Source organism: Cryptomeria japonica, chromosome 8 (assembly GCF_030272615.1).
Source record: "Cryptomeria japonica chromosome 8, Sugi_1.0, whole genome shotgun sequence".
In the NCBI taxonomy this organism is placed as follows: domain Eukaryota; kingdom Viridiplantae; phylum Streptophyta; class Pinopsida; order Cupressales; family Cupressaceae; genus Cryptomeria; species Cryptomeria japonica.
In genome coordinates this window covers 463811354-463825861 of record NC_081412.1, presented here as the reverse complement: position 1 = coordinate 463825861, position 14508 = coordinate 463811354, and the positions used below count along the sequence as shown (strand labels likewise).

The 14508-nt window shown below is 37.7% G+C and overlaps 1 protein-coding gene across 1 annotated transcript in view; it reads left to right on the top strand.

Annotated features, from left to right (window-relative positions):
- The window catches only part of LOC131034959 (uncharacterized), a 64885-nt gene extending 56094 nt beyond the window's left edge, over positions 1–8791 (top strand). The window contains exons 4-5 of the mRNA XM_057966576.2: positions 7922–8163; positions 8264–8791. Coding sequence (XP_057822559.1) covers positions 7922–8163; positions 8264–8384 — 363 coding nt within the window. The 3' untranslated portion in view covers positions 8385–8791. The remainder of the gene's footprint in view (positions 1–7921; positions 8164–8263) is intronic.
- Positions 8792–14508: the final 5717 nt, after the last annotated feature.

Below are 14508 nucleotides of genomic sequence, written 5' to 3'. Positions count from 1 at the left end.
AAGTACATCATCTCGACATGAGAAAAGGACAAGTCAAGTTGAAGGACAAGAGATAACGATGCCTGAGGTTGATGAATCTATGGAGTCAATAATACATAATGATAGACCTGAAAAAGGGAAGGCACCTCAACATTCATCAGGTCGATCTCCCCAAGTCAATGAGCTACATGAAGACAAGAATGATGATGAAGTGACATCTCCTCTCCGAGAAGGAGAACCTTTGCCTAAAGAAATACAAGTTAGAGAGATGAGATCCGCCATTCCAGATTGGTTGAAGGAGAGATTGACAAGGGTAATTGTGATCGAGGATGAAGATAATGTGATTGACTTAGAGAGCCTTGTAGGAAATTCTCAGGAAGTAACGAAGAAGAAGAAGGCCACCAAGATGTCCAAGATGATCAGAGATGAGATAGGGTCTAGGAAGTTGCAGATAGCTACACCAACAGTGGACAAGTATGAAGGTGAAGTCCTTGCAGAGGAGTATGATGTAGAAACATTTGAACTTGGTGCACTCACTGCTGAGCAGGCACTAGATGAGGCAACCGATTCATTTGAAGCACTTAAAGACAAGCTTTAGGAAGAAATGGAAAAGAATAGAAAGCTTGAGAGAGAGGTCGGTGCTTGGAGAGGCTACTTTAGCCATCTCAATCAGCCCTTGGGACGTCAGGATCCGGCAGTGTCTCCTGTGCAAGCACTTCCCCTTGAATCAGTTGGCGAGGCAGAGAGAGTCAAGAGCTTGGTTCAGCTTATGAGCTCTTGGATTGACAAATCCCACACAGTAGCCGTTGAATTTGGAACAAGAATGATGCAGACAATCCACCGAGCTATCCAGGTCCTTGAGATCGTCCACAACCTAATGATAATAGTAGCCACTTTCGCTCACACTAGAGATATTATCATTCCTGTTTTGCAAGTAATCGGGCAAACACCAAGGAAGACCTTAGCACAAGAAAGGATAATGGATGGAGGAGCTCATAATTTACTCCAGCGGTCAACTCTACTTTAGATGAAGGAGGTTCTTTTCGAGGATATCAGCACCAAATGCAATCAAGTTGAAGGCGTCATCCATCCAATTCAGGACAAGGTGTTTGAAGTGTTATGTACCATTCTTGGCAGAAGGATCGAAATTGAGACAGATGTGGACCTTCAAGAGTTGGAAGAAAGGGTCAAGGTCATCTTTTGCAAAGATGAGAATGTCATCACAGATGAGCAACGGGATCTAATGTTCGCTACTATGCTCCTGATTGAGAAGATCAAAGAAATCGAACCTGGATGGGATGCGGCTCTTCTCAAGGCCTTTGATCAGGTTATTCACTTGGAGGAACGAATGAGGAATCTTCTCGAGATTCCTATTGCTGAGATTGAAGGAATTGTGTCCAGATTCATTGCATATGCTAAGAAAGAACATTGGAAAGGAAATAAGGTTCTAGAAGAGAGGTTGTTGTAGATGATGTGGCACCTTAATTATCATTGGTCTATGTTTCCTAGATTTTTGTGCCAATTAAATATTTGGCTATGCATTTAATTTTGTTCAACTAAAAGGGGAACTTTTTGTAACAAACCCTAATTAGGGTTTAGGTGTCAGAATCTCAGCCGTTGATCTTCTTTTGATCTGGGCCGTTCATTGAGGATGCTATATATACCCTCACTCATTTTCATTTTGGCATGAGATATTAGATATGAGATATTAGATAAGAGATTAGAAATCAGATTTTAGGTATTAGAGAGAAGAAAGTTATTTTGTAGCAAGATTGAGCATTGAAGAAGGAATTTCAAGCAATTGTTGTTTATTTTGGCTTTGAGATCAATAAAATATTGAAGTTATGGTGTTTTATTGCAATTCTTGTGGCTATCTTCATGGTTGTTTACTTTCTTGAATCATTCTCAGTCAAAGTAGTATTTAAGTTTGAAGGACTAAGTATTGAGCTTGATCTTTGGTGAGATTCACGTTCCAAACCACTAGCTTCTTATTGATTGTAAGGATGCCTTGTGTGGTCAACTGGAGATATTTGGATTGCTTGAACCTTCAATCATTCTTGGACTATTGATATGTACCTTTATGGTAGTATTTCTAATTCTTGATGATTTGAAAATCACTAATCACCTTAGAAGATCGCATCGATTCCAGTAAAGTTGTAATTCCTTGGCAATACTGAAATTGGTAGAATCTTACCGAGTCTAGCCTACATTGAGTCATTCGTAGGATTAGATTAGAATTCATCTCTTGCAAACCCTATCTTTTGATCTTTTTTGAGAACTTGTTAGTTTTAGGAAATTCTGTTCTTACAATTCGGAAACGTAAGGCCCCTTGATGAAACAGCATTCACAACGACCACTGGTGCTTATCCACATGTAGAGACCCTACATCGAAGAACCTTGGAGTCATCCTGATTGATCCTTTTTTGCGACATCTTCAGCAATCAGAGGCTTTATTCAAGAGAGGATAAGGTACCCTTGGGTATTTTATTCTGTGTTTGATAGTGTACAAAATACATGTCAACACTACCCCAGCTATCCATTGGTCGAATTTTCCAGAGAAGACATGTGTCCAATTAATACAATTATTTCATTGGTCAGATTTGAGTTTGTTGTAACAAACCCTAATTAGGGTTTTCATTGTAGAATCTTGGCCATTGATCTCAAATTGATCTTAGCCATTGAATTGTATTAAGGGCACTATATAGCCCCGACTCTTCATTTGTAAAGGCTAATAGAAAATAGAGAATAGAAAGTAGGGAGTGAATAGTTAGAATAGTGAATTAGTCAGTTAATAGTATAGCAATTAGAGTAGAGTAGAGAGAGAAGGCAAAAATTGTTGCCAAGATGTTGTAAAAGACTTGTAAAACTTCATTGAAGAAATGGTGAAATTTATGGGTCGATTCAACAATTTGCATGGTCTCTATACTTCTCATATTTGATTTCATGTTATTAGATGAGTGGAAGAAATGTGTTTGATTGATGGTGAAATTCGTATATCCATACTACTAGCAGTTTGTTGATTGCAGACTTGCCTTGTGTAGTCAACTGGAATCATTCAGCTTAAGCTTAACTTCAATTGTCGCTTCTTCATTGATATGCATCAGCCTGATGGTGTCTATGCCTGTAGTGATGATCTGAACATCATAAAGCTTTCCTTCGAAGATCGCACTAACCTTGTGGAGATGGTCCTGGGATGTCAAAACAAGACTTAGTTAGAATTTCATCAAAGATCATTCATTGCTCCTACATTCTTAGTGTTAGGATTAGATCATTTCCTCGCCCTCGTCTTTTTTCCCTTTTTTCAAATCTAAGCTAGTAAAATCTTGTGTTCCAGCAATATTCAAAGCAAATCAGACGTTCAGGTCATTGAGTGTAAGTCCCCTTGTGATTCCAGCAAATCACATCATACCACAGAGAGCTTATCCACACGTAGAGATCGTACAACAAAGAACCTTGAAGTCATCCCGATTGATCCTTTTCGCGACATCTTCAGCATTCGGAGACTTTATTCAAGAGAGGATAAGGTACCTTTAGGTATTTTATTCTGTGTTCGCATGTGCATAAAAAACACATCAACACGTTGGAAAGGACCTCTAATATGCAAGGATGGAGTTGGAAGTCTATGGATGGATTGCCTATTCCAGTGGCTGGATTAGAACAACTTTTAGATCTGATAAAAGTAAGAAACATCAAACCTAGAAGAGGGAAAGATACTCTAATTTGGGCCTCCTCCAAAATAGGTCAGTATAATACTAAAGATGGTTATAGAGTTTTAGTCAGCGCCTTAAATCAAGATGAACATGATATTCCAATTAGGCTTTTTTGGAGCAGTAAGATTATTCCAAAAGTAGGGATTTTTGCATGGCTAGCTTTCCAAAAAAAGAATTCTAACAGCATAAAAGTTTACTAAAATGAGCTATGAAGGGCCTTCTAGATGCATCATGTGTAAAGCCCATGCAGAGACAGTCGATCACCTTCTTTTGAATTGCTCATTTGCCTCAAAATGCTAGCGATGGCTTTGTGCAAAGTTGGGGTGGATTTCAGCTCTGCCTAATGACATAATATCTCTTTTCCAATGCTGACCTCTTCCTTTGAAGGAAAACACTTTGAGCCAGATTATGGAAGTTTCCCTGTCTTGCCTTGTCTAGGAAATTTGGAAAGAAAGGAATCGAAGGCTCTTTGATAATAAAGCCAGAAGGTTTGAATCAGTCCTAAACTCAATTGAAACGTCAATTGTTGAGACAATAAACTGCAAATTAGCTTTCTGACTCGTCCAAAATTTTCTCTTCTTGGGATGAAAGTATAAGGAAAAACTGGCAGGGAATTAAGATCCCTTCCTTGTTTGGGCAAAAATCTATGTCTAGAAAGGAAGCTATTTGGACCCCTCGTAAGCACAGTTGGTTAAAATTGAATTTTGATGGAGCCTCCAAAGGCAACCTTGGCCCTTCAGGCATAGGATATGTGATTAGAGACCACTTAGGGTCAATCATTGGGAAAATGGCTAAGCCAATGCCACCGGATACCAATAATATAGCAGAATTTAAAGCTCTACTGTTAGGATTATTGGATCGCATTAATCATGGATTAAGAAACATCATAGTGGAGGGAGATTCAGAGATAGCTATCAATGCAATCAAAATGCAAAAATCCCAAATTGGTGGCTACAGGCAATTCTTGATAGCATATCAAAAAACTTGGCGAAGCTAGAGCAATTTGAGGCTAAGCATATTTTTAGAGAAGCGAACATAGAGGCAGATGCCCTCTCAAAAGCTGCAACAGAAGGCATTTCTATTCATTGGTGGAAAAAGGGCGTTATCCAGCAAGGCTAACTATTACAGGGTTTAATTATGCAGCAATAATTCCTTCTGGTTAGATGTGCGCATGGTATGGTTCTCAAAGCAATCAAAAAGGTCCAGCAAAGCCTTTCCTTTCTATAATTTCAAACCTAATTCATGGCGCTTAAATTTGGAGAACAGCTATATTTTTTGAACTCACTTTTTGCCATCTCTGAGAGATGAGTGGACACGCTAGCGGTGATGTCATTTAACTTGCTTGTTAAAATAGCATTAACTTATTTGCCTCCTGAAAAGCCAGTTGGTGGTAGCCGCCATTCCAAGCCCGAGGCATGCGTTGTCCACAAGATAAGACATCATTTCAGCTATAGGGAGATTTGGCACGATTAGGGACAAATATCCTTCACCACCTTTGTAGGCGAATTTAATGCAAGGCATTTCCCATCAATGCGTGTTAAGAAAAGTGCCGCCTAGCCTTTGCTACGTTTTCTATGCAAGCTATCAACTTTTCTTATCTGCAAATGCTCTCAATAAAGATAAATTTGCTTCATACCCTTCTCTAGATCCTCAACAACCACCAAGGCATTAAAGAATCCGGTAGGCATGTCTGGAGAGGAGCTGTATGGGTTCATAATGAGCGTTTATCCAAGGCCAACTTCATGCTTTGGTGTAGACTCTCCCATCTCCCTTTCAGCTTCCACCTGACAAGTTTCTTTCAGAAAAATTAAAGATTTAAGATTGAAGCGGCTACTGCTATATCCAGAACCAATAGTCATTCTGGCGGTAAAGTTCATACTAGGCAATGGGCATTTAAGCAGGGAGGAATACCCTCGTAACAATACAAGCATTTCATCTAGATTTGTTGCCTCCCTTTTGGATTTGAAGTTAGCTAAGCAAGTTGCTTGGATCCTCACAAAGAGGCTATTCCCAAATGAAATCCTGCTGGAATTGCAAGAGATCCTTAACAAGGTGCGTCATGATTCAAGAGCTCCCCGACCGAGTGAAAGAATATTGTTCAATATTCCCAAGGAACTCATCAAATACTATCCCTTTTTGCTCGACCTTAAAGGCAAGGACCTAGACAAACACAGATCATTCGCAGGAATGGGGCTCAGATTTCTCAAATGGCGCTTCCTTGGGGAGAATCCAGAAGATTTGGGTAGGGAGGAAGAACTCATTGAATTTGCTAGGTTGAATGGAGTTTTGCCTCCAAAAGCAAAAGAAGAGGCACCCCATGCTGAACGGGGCAGGAGAGGTGGAGGCAGAGGCTTGGGTCGCGGTTCCGGACGAGGCCGAGGACGGCCTCCGAGCAGAGGCCATGGTAGAGGCAGAGGCCCAATTCCCCCTGCTGAGCTAGAAGATCTTTAAACAGATAGGTTCCTTTTGTTGGTGGTTTCCTTTGAAGATGTTGCTAAGCCTCTAGTTGGCTGCTGGTTTTTAAAGTTTTTTCTTTAAAAATGTTATGTGACTATTTCCCCAAGAGAAGATAAAGTAATAACCCTTTTAGAATTAAAAAGAGAGATAAAAATAAAGGATATTATAATCCTTTGGTTTAAATAAATATTAATAAATAATGTTTATGACAGACTCTCATAAGAGAGAGGAATAATTATAATTATTAAAGGACAATTAAAGGTGACCTTTTCGAAAGGGTGTGATGGTTTGGAAACTACCCTTGAAAAGGTTATATAAGTCATTTATGTGAGACTTGGGAGGGGGCATGGAGATCATTCAAGGAAAAAGAAGAAGGTGGCTTGGCAAGCTATAGCCATGGGAGGAAATTATAGGAATTTAGAAGGCACAAAGGAATGAAGGTTAAGGTCATTGGTTGGCATGGGCATTGGAGAAGGGGCACACTCGGGGTACGGTGTACACTCAGGAGTGTCCTGGCCAGAGTTGTGTTTATTTCGTGCCGTGAAGGCATGCAAGGTTCTGTGTAAGAACCTCTCCTCCTGGAGTACTTACTTGCCGTAAAAGAGCCTAGACCTGTGACTATTCCTTTGAATTATAGATAATATGGTTGGTTCTGTGTAAGAATCGGTTTCCTCCGTGGGGTGCCATAGCCATAAAGGACCCAAGGCCATTAGAATCTTCTTGGAGTGAGAATGACTATTCCAAGTGCTCAAGATTAAGATAAGTATTGGAAAAACTTGATGCTATAAGATATTGAGAATGCTTTATATATGATTTGCCAATAATATGGTTGAATTAAGTGGTTATGTTATTCCATTTATTGTGTTATTAATTTACTTTGTAATTAGTATCATTTACATATAATTTAATGATATTTACTTTTAATTAATGAACTGTACATTAACATTTAATCAATTAATTCCGCTGCAAATAATTAATTAAGTTTGGTTGAAAAGTGGCATTACAAAAAATATAGATACTCTCTGTGAAAGCTAAACTCGTAAATAGTATGTTAAGCTTTTGAATATCGTTGCTATATACTTTGAAGGTTTTTGAATAGATGAAGAAACTGTATAGGGTTTAACGCATTTCAAGATAAACTTGTTTTCATCCTCAGCCCAGAAAATGTGGGCATTGAAGCCAGATTCCCTCACTGTATATTCAGGGATTGGTTTCAAATATCTAACTTAGGCTCTTGGGTTTTTGGAATTCTGGATCTTTATGCTGTAATCTTTTCTAAAAAAGAATATATTAATCTGGGTCTGCCTTTACTGATCAAAAAATAAATAAAAAAGGCAAAATTCTTAAAAGGACTCATTAAAAAATTGTCCTAGCTACAAGCATGTTGACAGATCAGTGTGGATGCCTACAACATGTAGATGTAGATTATCCACCAATCAAAGTGTCCAAATTGCATGTCAAACTTATGTTCCATCCCTATCATAGAAAGTCTCACCTCAACCCTTTTCAGAACACATGATAGAACAATTTCTGCTCATGACCTTTTAAGTTTTATGTTTGTGATGTCAGAATTCATCATAATCACTAGAAGCTTTTTTCCCCATTCTTGAATACACTTATATTTAGTTTCCATAAATCGGCAGTATTTCATTCCAGTAAAACTGTAGCAAAACCCAAATTGTGTTTGTTGTTTCAAGTTCTTGCTTGTTTAGTAAAGTCTTCTACACTGGGATGCTCTTTAGTTCTAATACAGTGAGAATGTTGGTCTCTTGCAGCCTCAGCTGATAAACCCAACTGGCAAAATTCAAACTGACATGCATTGCCTTCATGGGTCACCTCCTGCTCCAATATTTTCTGCTCAACTTGCAAGGTCTTATTCAGGTTTAACATCACATGACCAAAAAATTGGTACACCTGATGTTGATAAGGAGCAACATAAGCTCAGGAATGAACAAGCATTAGCCAAGGCTAGAGATAATGCTATGGTACGCTACAAAGAAAAAAAGAAGACAAGAAGGTATGTCACGTTATGCATTAAAATGTTGATTTGTCTTTACTTGGTCTCAGTGTGGAAAAATTTTAAAGAAGAGAGTACTTACTATCGATTATGACCACAGGTTTGAAAAACATGTGCGCTATGAATCTCGTAAAGCTCGGGCTGAGGTCAGGCTTCGTGTCAAAGGTCGCTTTGTCAAGGCGGAAGACATAAGAGAATGCATGCCTGTAAACTATAACTAAAGATATATTATCCTGCCCTCGATTATCAGATACAGTTCTTTGTACCAATATACCAGAGCCTACTTTTCCAAGACCCTGCGCTAACAATGGTGTGCAGGAATAAATTTTCAAGAATTTACATTTACAATCTTTATCTCTGCAGCTGAAATATTTATTTTCAATGCAAGCAATGCAAAAGCCTTATTGCATGAATAAATAATCATATTAGAAAAAGTTGTTTGAATTGGATATATGCTTAATGTGAGCTGCAGTATCCTACCTTTAAAGACAACTTGCGGAAATTCCTAATATTCAGTTTACCTACAAATTCGTTTTTAAGTATGTAACATGAAATGCATGTGATTCTCAGCAGATCACACTACTGAAGCTTAATGATGTTTTAAAGAATTAGAAGAACTTCAACTGCAGACGCCTTCAAAAGAATGGCAACATCCTAATTTTTGAATAAATATTTTTTATGAAATTAGGGTTTTTTCTTGGTTGAAAGCGGAAAATGAACCATAAGCTTTCCTGTTAAGTTGCAAAAATCTCCTAGAAAAATCTTCTATAAAAATTCATCCTGTTTCTCATTTAAAATGCATTGATATTTAACTATGTTCTATAGTGTTTTCAGGACAGGGACGACAGTCCGAGGGCATTTTGCGGGATGAAGGGGGCGAAAGATATCAAGAGAGAGATCGAGATTTTTACTTAATCTTTTATATTAAATTGTGACTCATTCAATGAACTGTCAATGGATTATAAATTTTTTTTTTCAAAAAATTGTGTAACATCTTGAAGAAGCATAAGAAGTTTTGCAGGAGGAAAAACAACAAAGAACAAGGAATGCAGCAACACAGCCACAAAGAGGCAACCATGTAAAGTAGATACACAGTCATTAAGACAACAGTTGACAGCAAACAGCTGGAAAAGAAAACAGAAACAGAGGTTAAAAAACAAAACAAAATAAGTGCAACTCACCAAAAAGAGACAAGGCTCCCCACAACAAAAAGTGGATTAAGATTAATTGAACATCGAGAGGGTGTTTGTTGGCAAATGAGAAAAGTGTTCCATAATTTCTCTTCTATCGACACTTAATTGTAAACCTTTCTTTGAAGGGGTATCCACGTTAAAATTTTGCAAAGATGTGTGAGCAAATGAGATGCACATCCTATCAATTAAATCTTTAATAGCTGAGAGAATCAAAATTTCCACCTAGTAGATCTTATTTATCCATTTGATGTTGACTTCAAAATCTTTAGAATTTTATCTAGATTTCTATCCATGGACAAAGTCAGCAAGCGGTAGTTTCAAGGCCATACTTTGCAAAGTTATTTGTACCACTGCCCAAACCAGCACTGAAGGAGACATAATGTTTTGGATTATAAAATAAGATGCTTGTTGCCCCACAAAATCTAGGATTGTCTTGACAAGCCCCATTAAAAAACCTCATAGGTCCCAAACCAGCACTCAAAGAGACATAATGTTTTGGATTATAAAATAAGATGCTTCTTGCCCCACAAAATGTAGGATTGTCTTGACAAGCCCCACTAAAAAAACCTCATAGGTAAGTTTTATCAATCAAAATGGGAGTTGTGGGACTCCGAATTCCCGTTGTGGGACTCTGAATTTTGACCTTTGGTGTATTATGAAAATGGGCAAAAATAGATAAAATTTAAGATGAACACCGAAAGGAAGGGATCAAATTGTTTTGGAAAATTGCAGTATTTTTTACCAGCCAAATACCCCAAGCAACAAGAAGTGGTAGAGTCCTATGCTCGTCAATCGATTATAGTTACACTTGTCAATTTGTCTAGCATCTTAAAGATCAATATTTCAATATGTAGTTGGAGTTTGTCGATATTTAAGGCCCTATGAATTGCAATTAGTTTCTTCCTTCATCTAGATATAGGTCAATTTTTTTAAACAAGTGGATGAAGCTATAGTTGGGCCAATTCCTCTAGCAATAGAGGAACTAGCAACTTATGAGAGTAGGTGAATAGCAAGGTGCCTCAAGTTTGGTGTGCCTCTCTCATGTCACGTCATCCAATAGATACAAGGCTAAGAAAAATAGTCATCACAAAGTATTTGGTATGTTGGAAGATTTTTTCACTTGAAGATGCTACATGAGGAGTTGAGATTTATTATTACCCAAATCTGAAAATTGCTTGAGGGCAAACAATTTGGGGAAGAAAGAATTGTCGTGTCATTTTTGTTCATTCAGCAATAATATTATTGTGCTATTAATTAAAAGTGTTTTTCAACTCTAAATATAATAAACTAAAATATATAAGATCCATGGACCCAAAATTATTGACAAGATTTGAAGTTGATTTTATTATTATATATTATATTTATTTATTTATTTTTATTTTATAATATATATGTATATGTACATAAATTGGTGCCAACTTTGGGCCCATGTATCCTAAAGGATATTTTCAACTTTGAGGGTCATTTTGAGCCATGTGATTTTTCCATATTCATTTCTTGTTTGAGATTCAAACAATTATGCCTACAAGGACAAAACCCCTTGATGACATTTTGAGGTTACGATAGAAACCCTACCCTCTTCTTGGCAATTTCCACATGAGAATTGCAAATTGGGCTAAATTAGAGATTATAATGTTTAAATTGCAGAGGCAAAATCTTATCTAAGTCAAGTACTAGGAGACTAATCACAATTTATTTGTTGCTAGACCTAGACTAGGAACAAACTTATTGGAAGTTGATTGCTCTTTTTAATGTTGCTAGGTTGGATTTGAATTGGGCACTACATTATTTGAAGGATTATCTGCAATTCGAAGGCATATTTCACCCATTGTAATACTGATACATGAGCTTGGACACGGAGATCTCACAAGAAGGATGAAGCTAGGCATACAATCAAGATACACCATAGCATTGTTCACGATTCTCAAGATTGTCACAAGGTCATAGTTGCTAGTCACCACTTTATACCCTTATTAACATCTAGTCAAGAATATTAAACACCTAGATTTGAATGTAGGAGTGTTGGTTTGATTATAGGAATTGCCAAAGAAATTGATAGTGACTGGCAAACATCTTATGTATCTCATTGACCTATTATGAATCTAGTGTGATCTGTAGATTTAAATAGAATATATAAACATTTTTTATCTTGGCATACAAATACTAAACTAAACAATTGTTATCATGAGGGCTTTATGTTTGTGTTGTAGATCTATTGCAAGTAGGAATAATTTTTAATACATTTCTAGTTATTTAATATATATCTTGTTGGGTATGAATTTATTACATCACACTTCTTCAGTCTTCTTTACCAACAATTTCATAACAATAGTTATATATTGTTGTAGTCGACTCAATGCTCCTAACCAATAGAGTTCATAACAGTTTATTTACATTACGTCAGTAGCAACAAAAATCTTTTGGAAATTTTTTTGACAAATAAATCAAAATTGTAAGATTTTTAATAAATTGGGATTTAAATAGAAAATAACTAGGACAATATAAAATTTAAGAAAAATGTTTAAAAAAAAAAAAAAGGTGGGGTAGGAGGGGGGTGGAACTTTTTTAAAAGAAATTTCAGCAATATAGAGAGCAAATAAAATGAAGAGTTTAGCTCATGGAATATAGATTTTTGTTGTCATGTTCATATTGTTAATTACATTGCACAATGCATGCTTCCTATTTCATAAATATTAACTAGATATTGATAGTTTTCAAAATTTTAATTACAATGTAGTTTGTACAATCTACGTGTAAGTGGTGAAATCCATCTATCCAAAACTTGTTTTTGATAATGGATAAATGGACAAATCGATCAAAATAATTTTGTCAATAGGATCGTATGAACTATAGATCCAAACAAAAAAAAGTGCACCAATCTAAGTAGAAGGTAGCTGATGAGGAATACATAATTAAATCCGATTATTGAATTTTTTATTTGTTATTTTTTTATTATGAAGTTGGCGATTGGATAAAATATAGTGCACTAAGTGTTATGAAATTAAGAGATGTGTTTAATTGGAATGCTAAGCACAATCAGATTTGATAATGGATAAAGGAACAAATCGATCAAAATAATTTTGTCAATAGGATCGTATGAACTATAGATCCAAACCAAAAAAAGTTCACCAATCTAAGTAGAAGGTAGGTGATGAGGAATACAAAATTAAATCTGATAATTGAATTTTTAATTTTTTAATTTTTTAAATTATGAAGTTGGCGATTGGATAAAATATAGTGCACTAAGTGTTATAAAATTAAGAGATAAGTTCTTTGGCAAGGCAATTCTTATGGGCAGGCAATCTGTCCTCATACAAATGGTGTCTTGTCAATTGGGACTTGGTGTGTAGCCTGAAACAGTCGGGTGGGCTTGGTTTAAGGCAATCTATTTTATTTGGGGAGGCTTTGGCAGCTAAATTGTACTAGAGGTGGTGTGTTGAACAGGATCGAGGTTGGGCTAGGATTTTGGCCTACAAATATATGCAAAGGATCCCGAAGGAGGAAATCCCAAGATACCCGCTTGAGGGAAAAGGCTCAACGATTTGGAGCACTCTCAAGAAGGGGGCTTCTCTTATTAAGGAAGGACTTTTTTGGATATGTAAGAGGGGGGAAGAGGTCCTTTTCTAGTACGACTATTGGGATGGATACCCCCCATCCTTGATCAATTTCCTAATCTTGGGAATCTTTGCTAGTGGTTTCTAGAAGCAGGGTGGTGTAGGGTGAGCGACTTCAAGGTTGTTTATAAGTGTGGGCATCTGGAGTCGGAGCGATGGAAGGCTCCTAATGAGTGACTGGTTGTTGGGATGGATGAAGACTGTGCTGAGTTGCATGGCATTTTGACGAGTAGACACTGTAGTTCCCTCAAGGGTAGGGATGGACTTGCTTGGTCTTTGAATCCTAAGTGCATCTTTACTGTGGCTAGTGGGTACCAGGAGCTGTTGTCTCGTAGATTGGAGGGGAGGGAGGTGCACTGGTGGAAACATGTGTGGATTAATTTTTCTTGGCCGAAGTGTAACTGTTTCGCTTGGACTTTGGCTTTGAATAGATGCCTAACTTGGGACAATATTCACAAGCAGGGATTCTTGGGGCCTTCCATTTGTGTTTTGTGTGGTGATGGGGAGGAAGATTCCTCGCCTTGTTCTTCAGATGCCCTTTCTCGCTGCTTATTTGGCATTACTGGTGGGGGGTGTGGAAGCATCCTTGTGTTCACGCAGATTCTATAGTGGAGTTTTGGAGCAGTTTGGGGAGACCTCCTATCTTGTCCTCCTTTCTCCAGACTGTCTGGCATATTGGGCCCATTTTCATACTGTGGCAGATCTTGCTCGAGAGGAATAAGAGGATCTTTAGGGAGGTTAGACTTTTAGTTCAGCAAGTGTAGAACAAAATCATTGTTATGATTCGGGAGATGGTGGAAGCTAAATGTGAGGTGCATTTTCCTTTGGATAGAGATGAGGCGGATATTGTGAGTAGGTTGGGTTTGCAGGAGTTGTCTCTCGCCTCAGCTTGTGTCAGGAGAGGTGGATGTGCTATGAAGAAGGTTCAAAGGGTGGGAAGGTGGATGCCCCCTCAGGATGAGTTTATCAAGATTAACACTGATGGCACCTCTAGGGGTAATTTGGGCCTTGTTGGGGTTGGTGGTGTTGGTAGGAGTCGTATGGGGGAGGTGGTTTTCTTCTTTTCGGTGCATAAAGGGTGGCAATCTAATAACTTTATGGAGGGATTAGCAATTTTCTATGCCCTGGAGCATGCCTTGGAGTTGGGATGGCGGAAGGTTATCTGCGAATCGAATTCGTAAATTATTGTTAACTTGTTGATTGAGCATAAGGTGAGTGGGATTCATTGGCAGCTGGCAGGGATTGTTCACCAGATTCTTCAAATTAGTACTATGATGGAGCAGGTGTCTTTCATCCACTTTCGTCGTGAATGGAAAAGAGTAGTTGATTGTTTGGCTAAGTGGGCCTCGGAACATGATAATGATTGGAAAGTTGAAGGTTGGGAGCATCTCTCCCCAGATTACTATCAAGACTTGCAGAAGATCTTTGTTGAGGACATGGATAGTTATGAAGTTGGTTGATCTTTGGTTGGGCTTGTGGTTCCTTTTTGGGGCTTTGGGGCTCTGGTTCTCTTTGTAATTCTTGATTCTGGTTTTCAA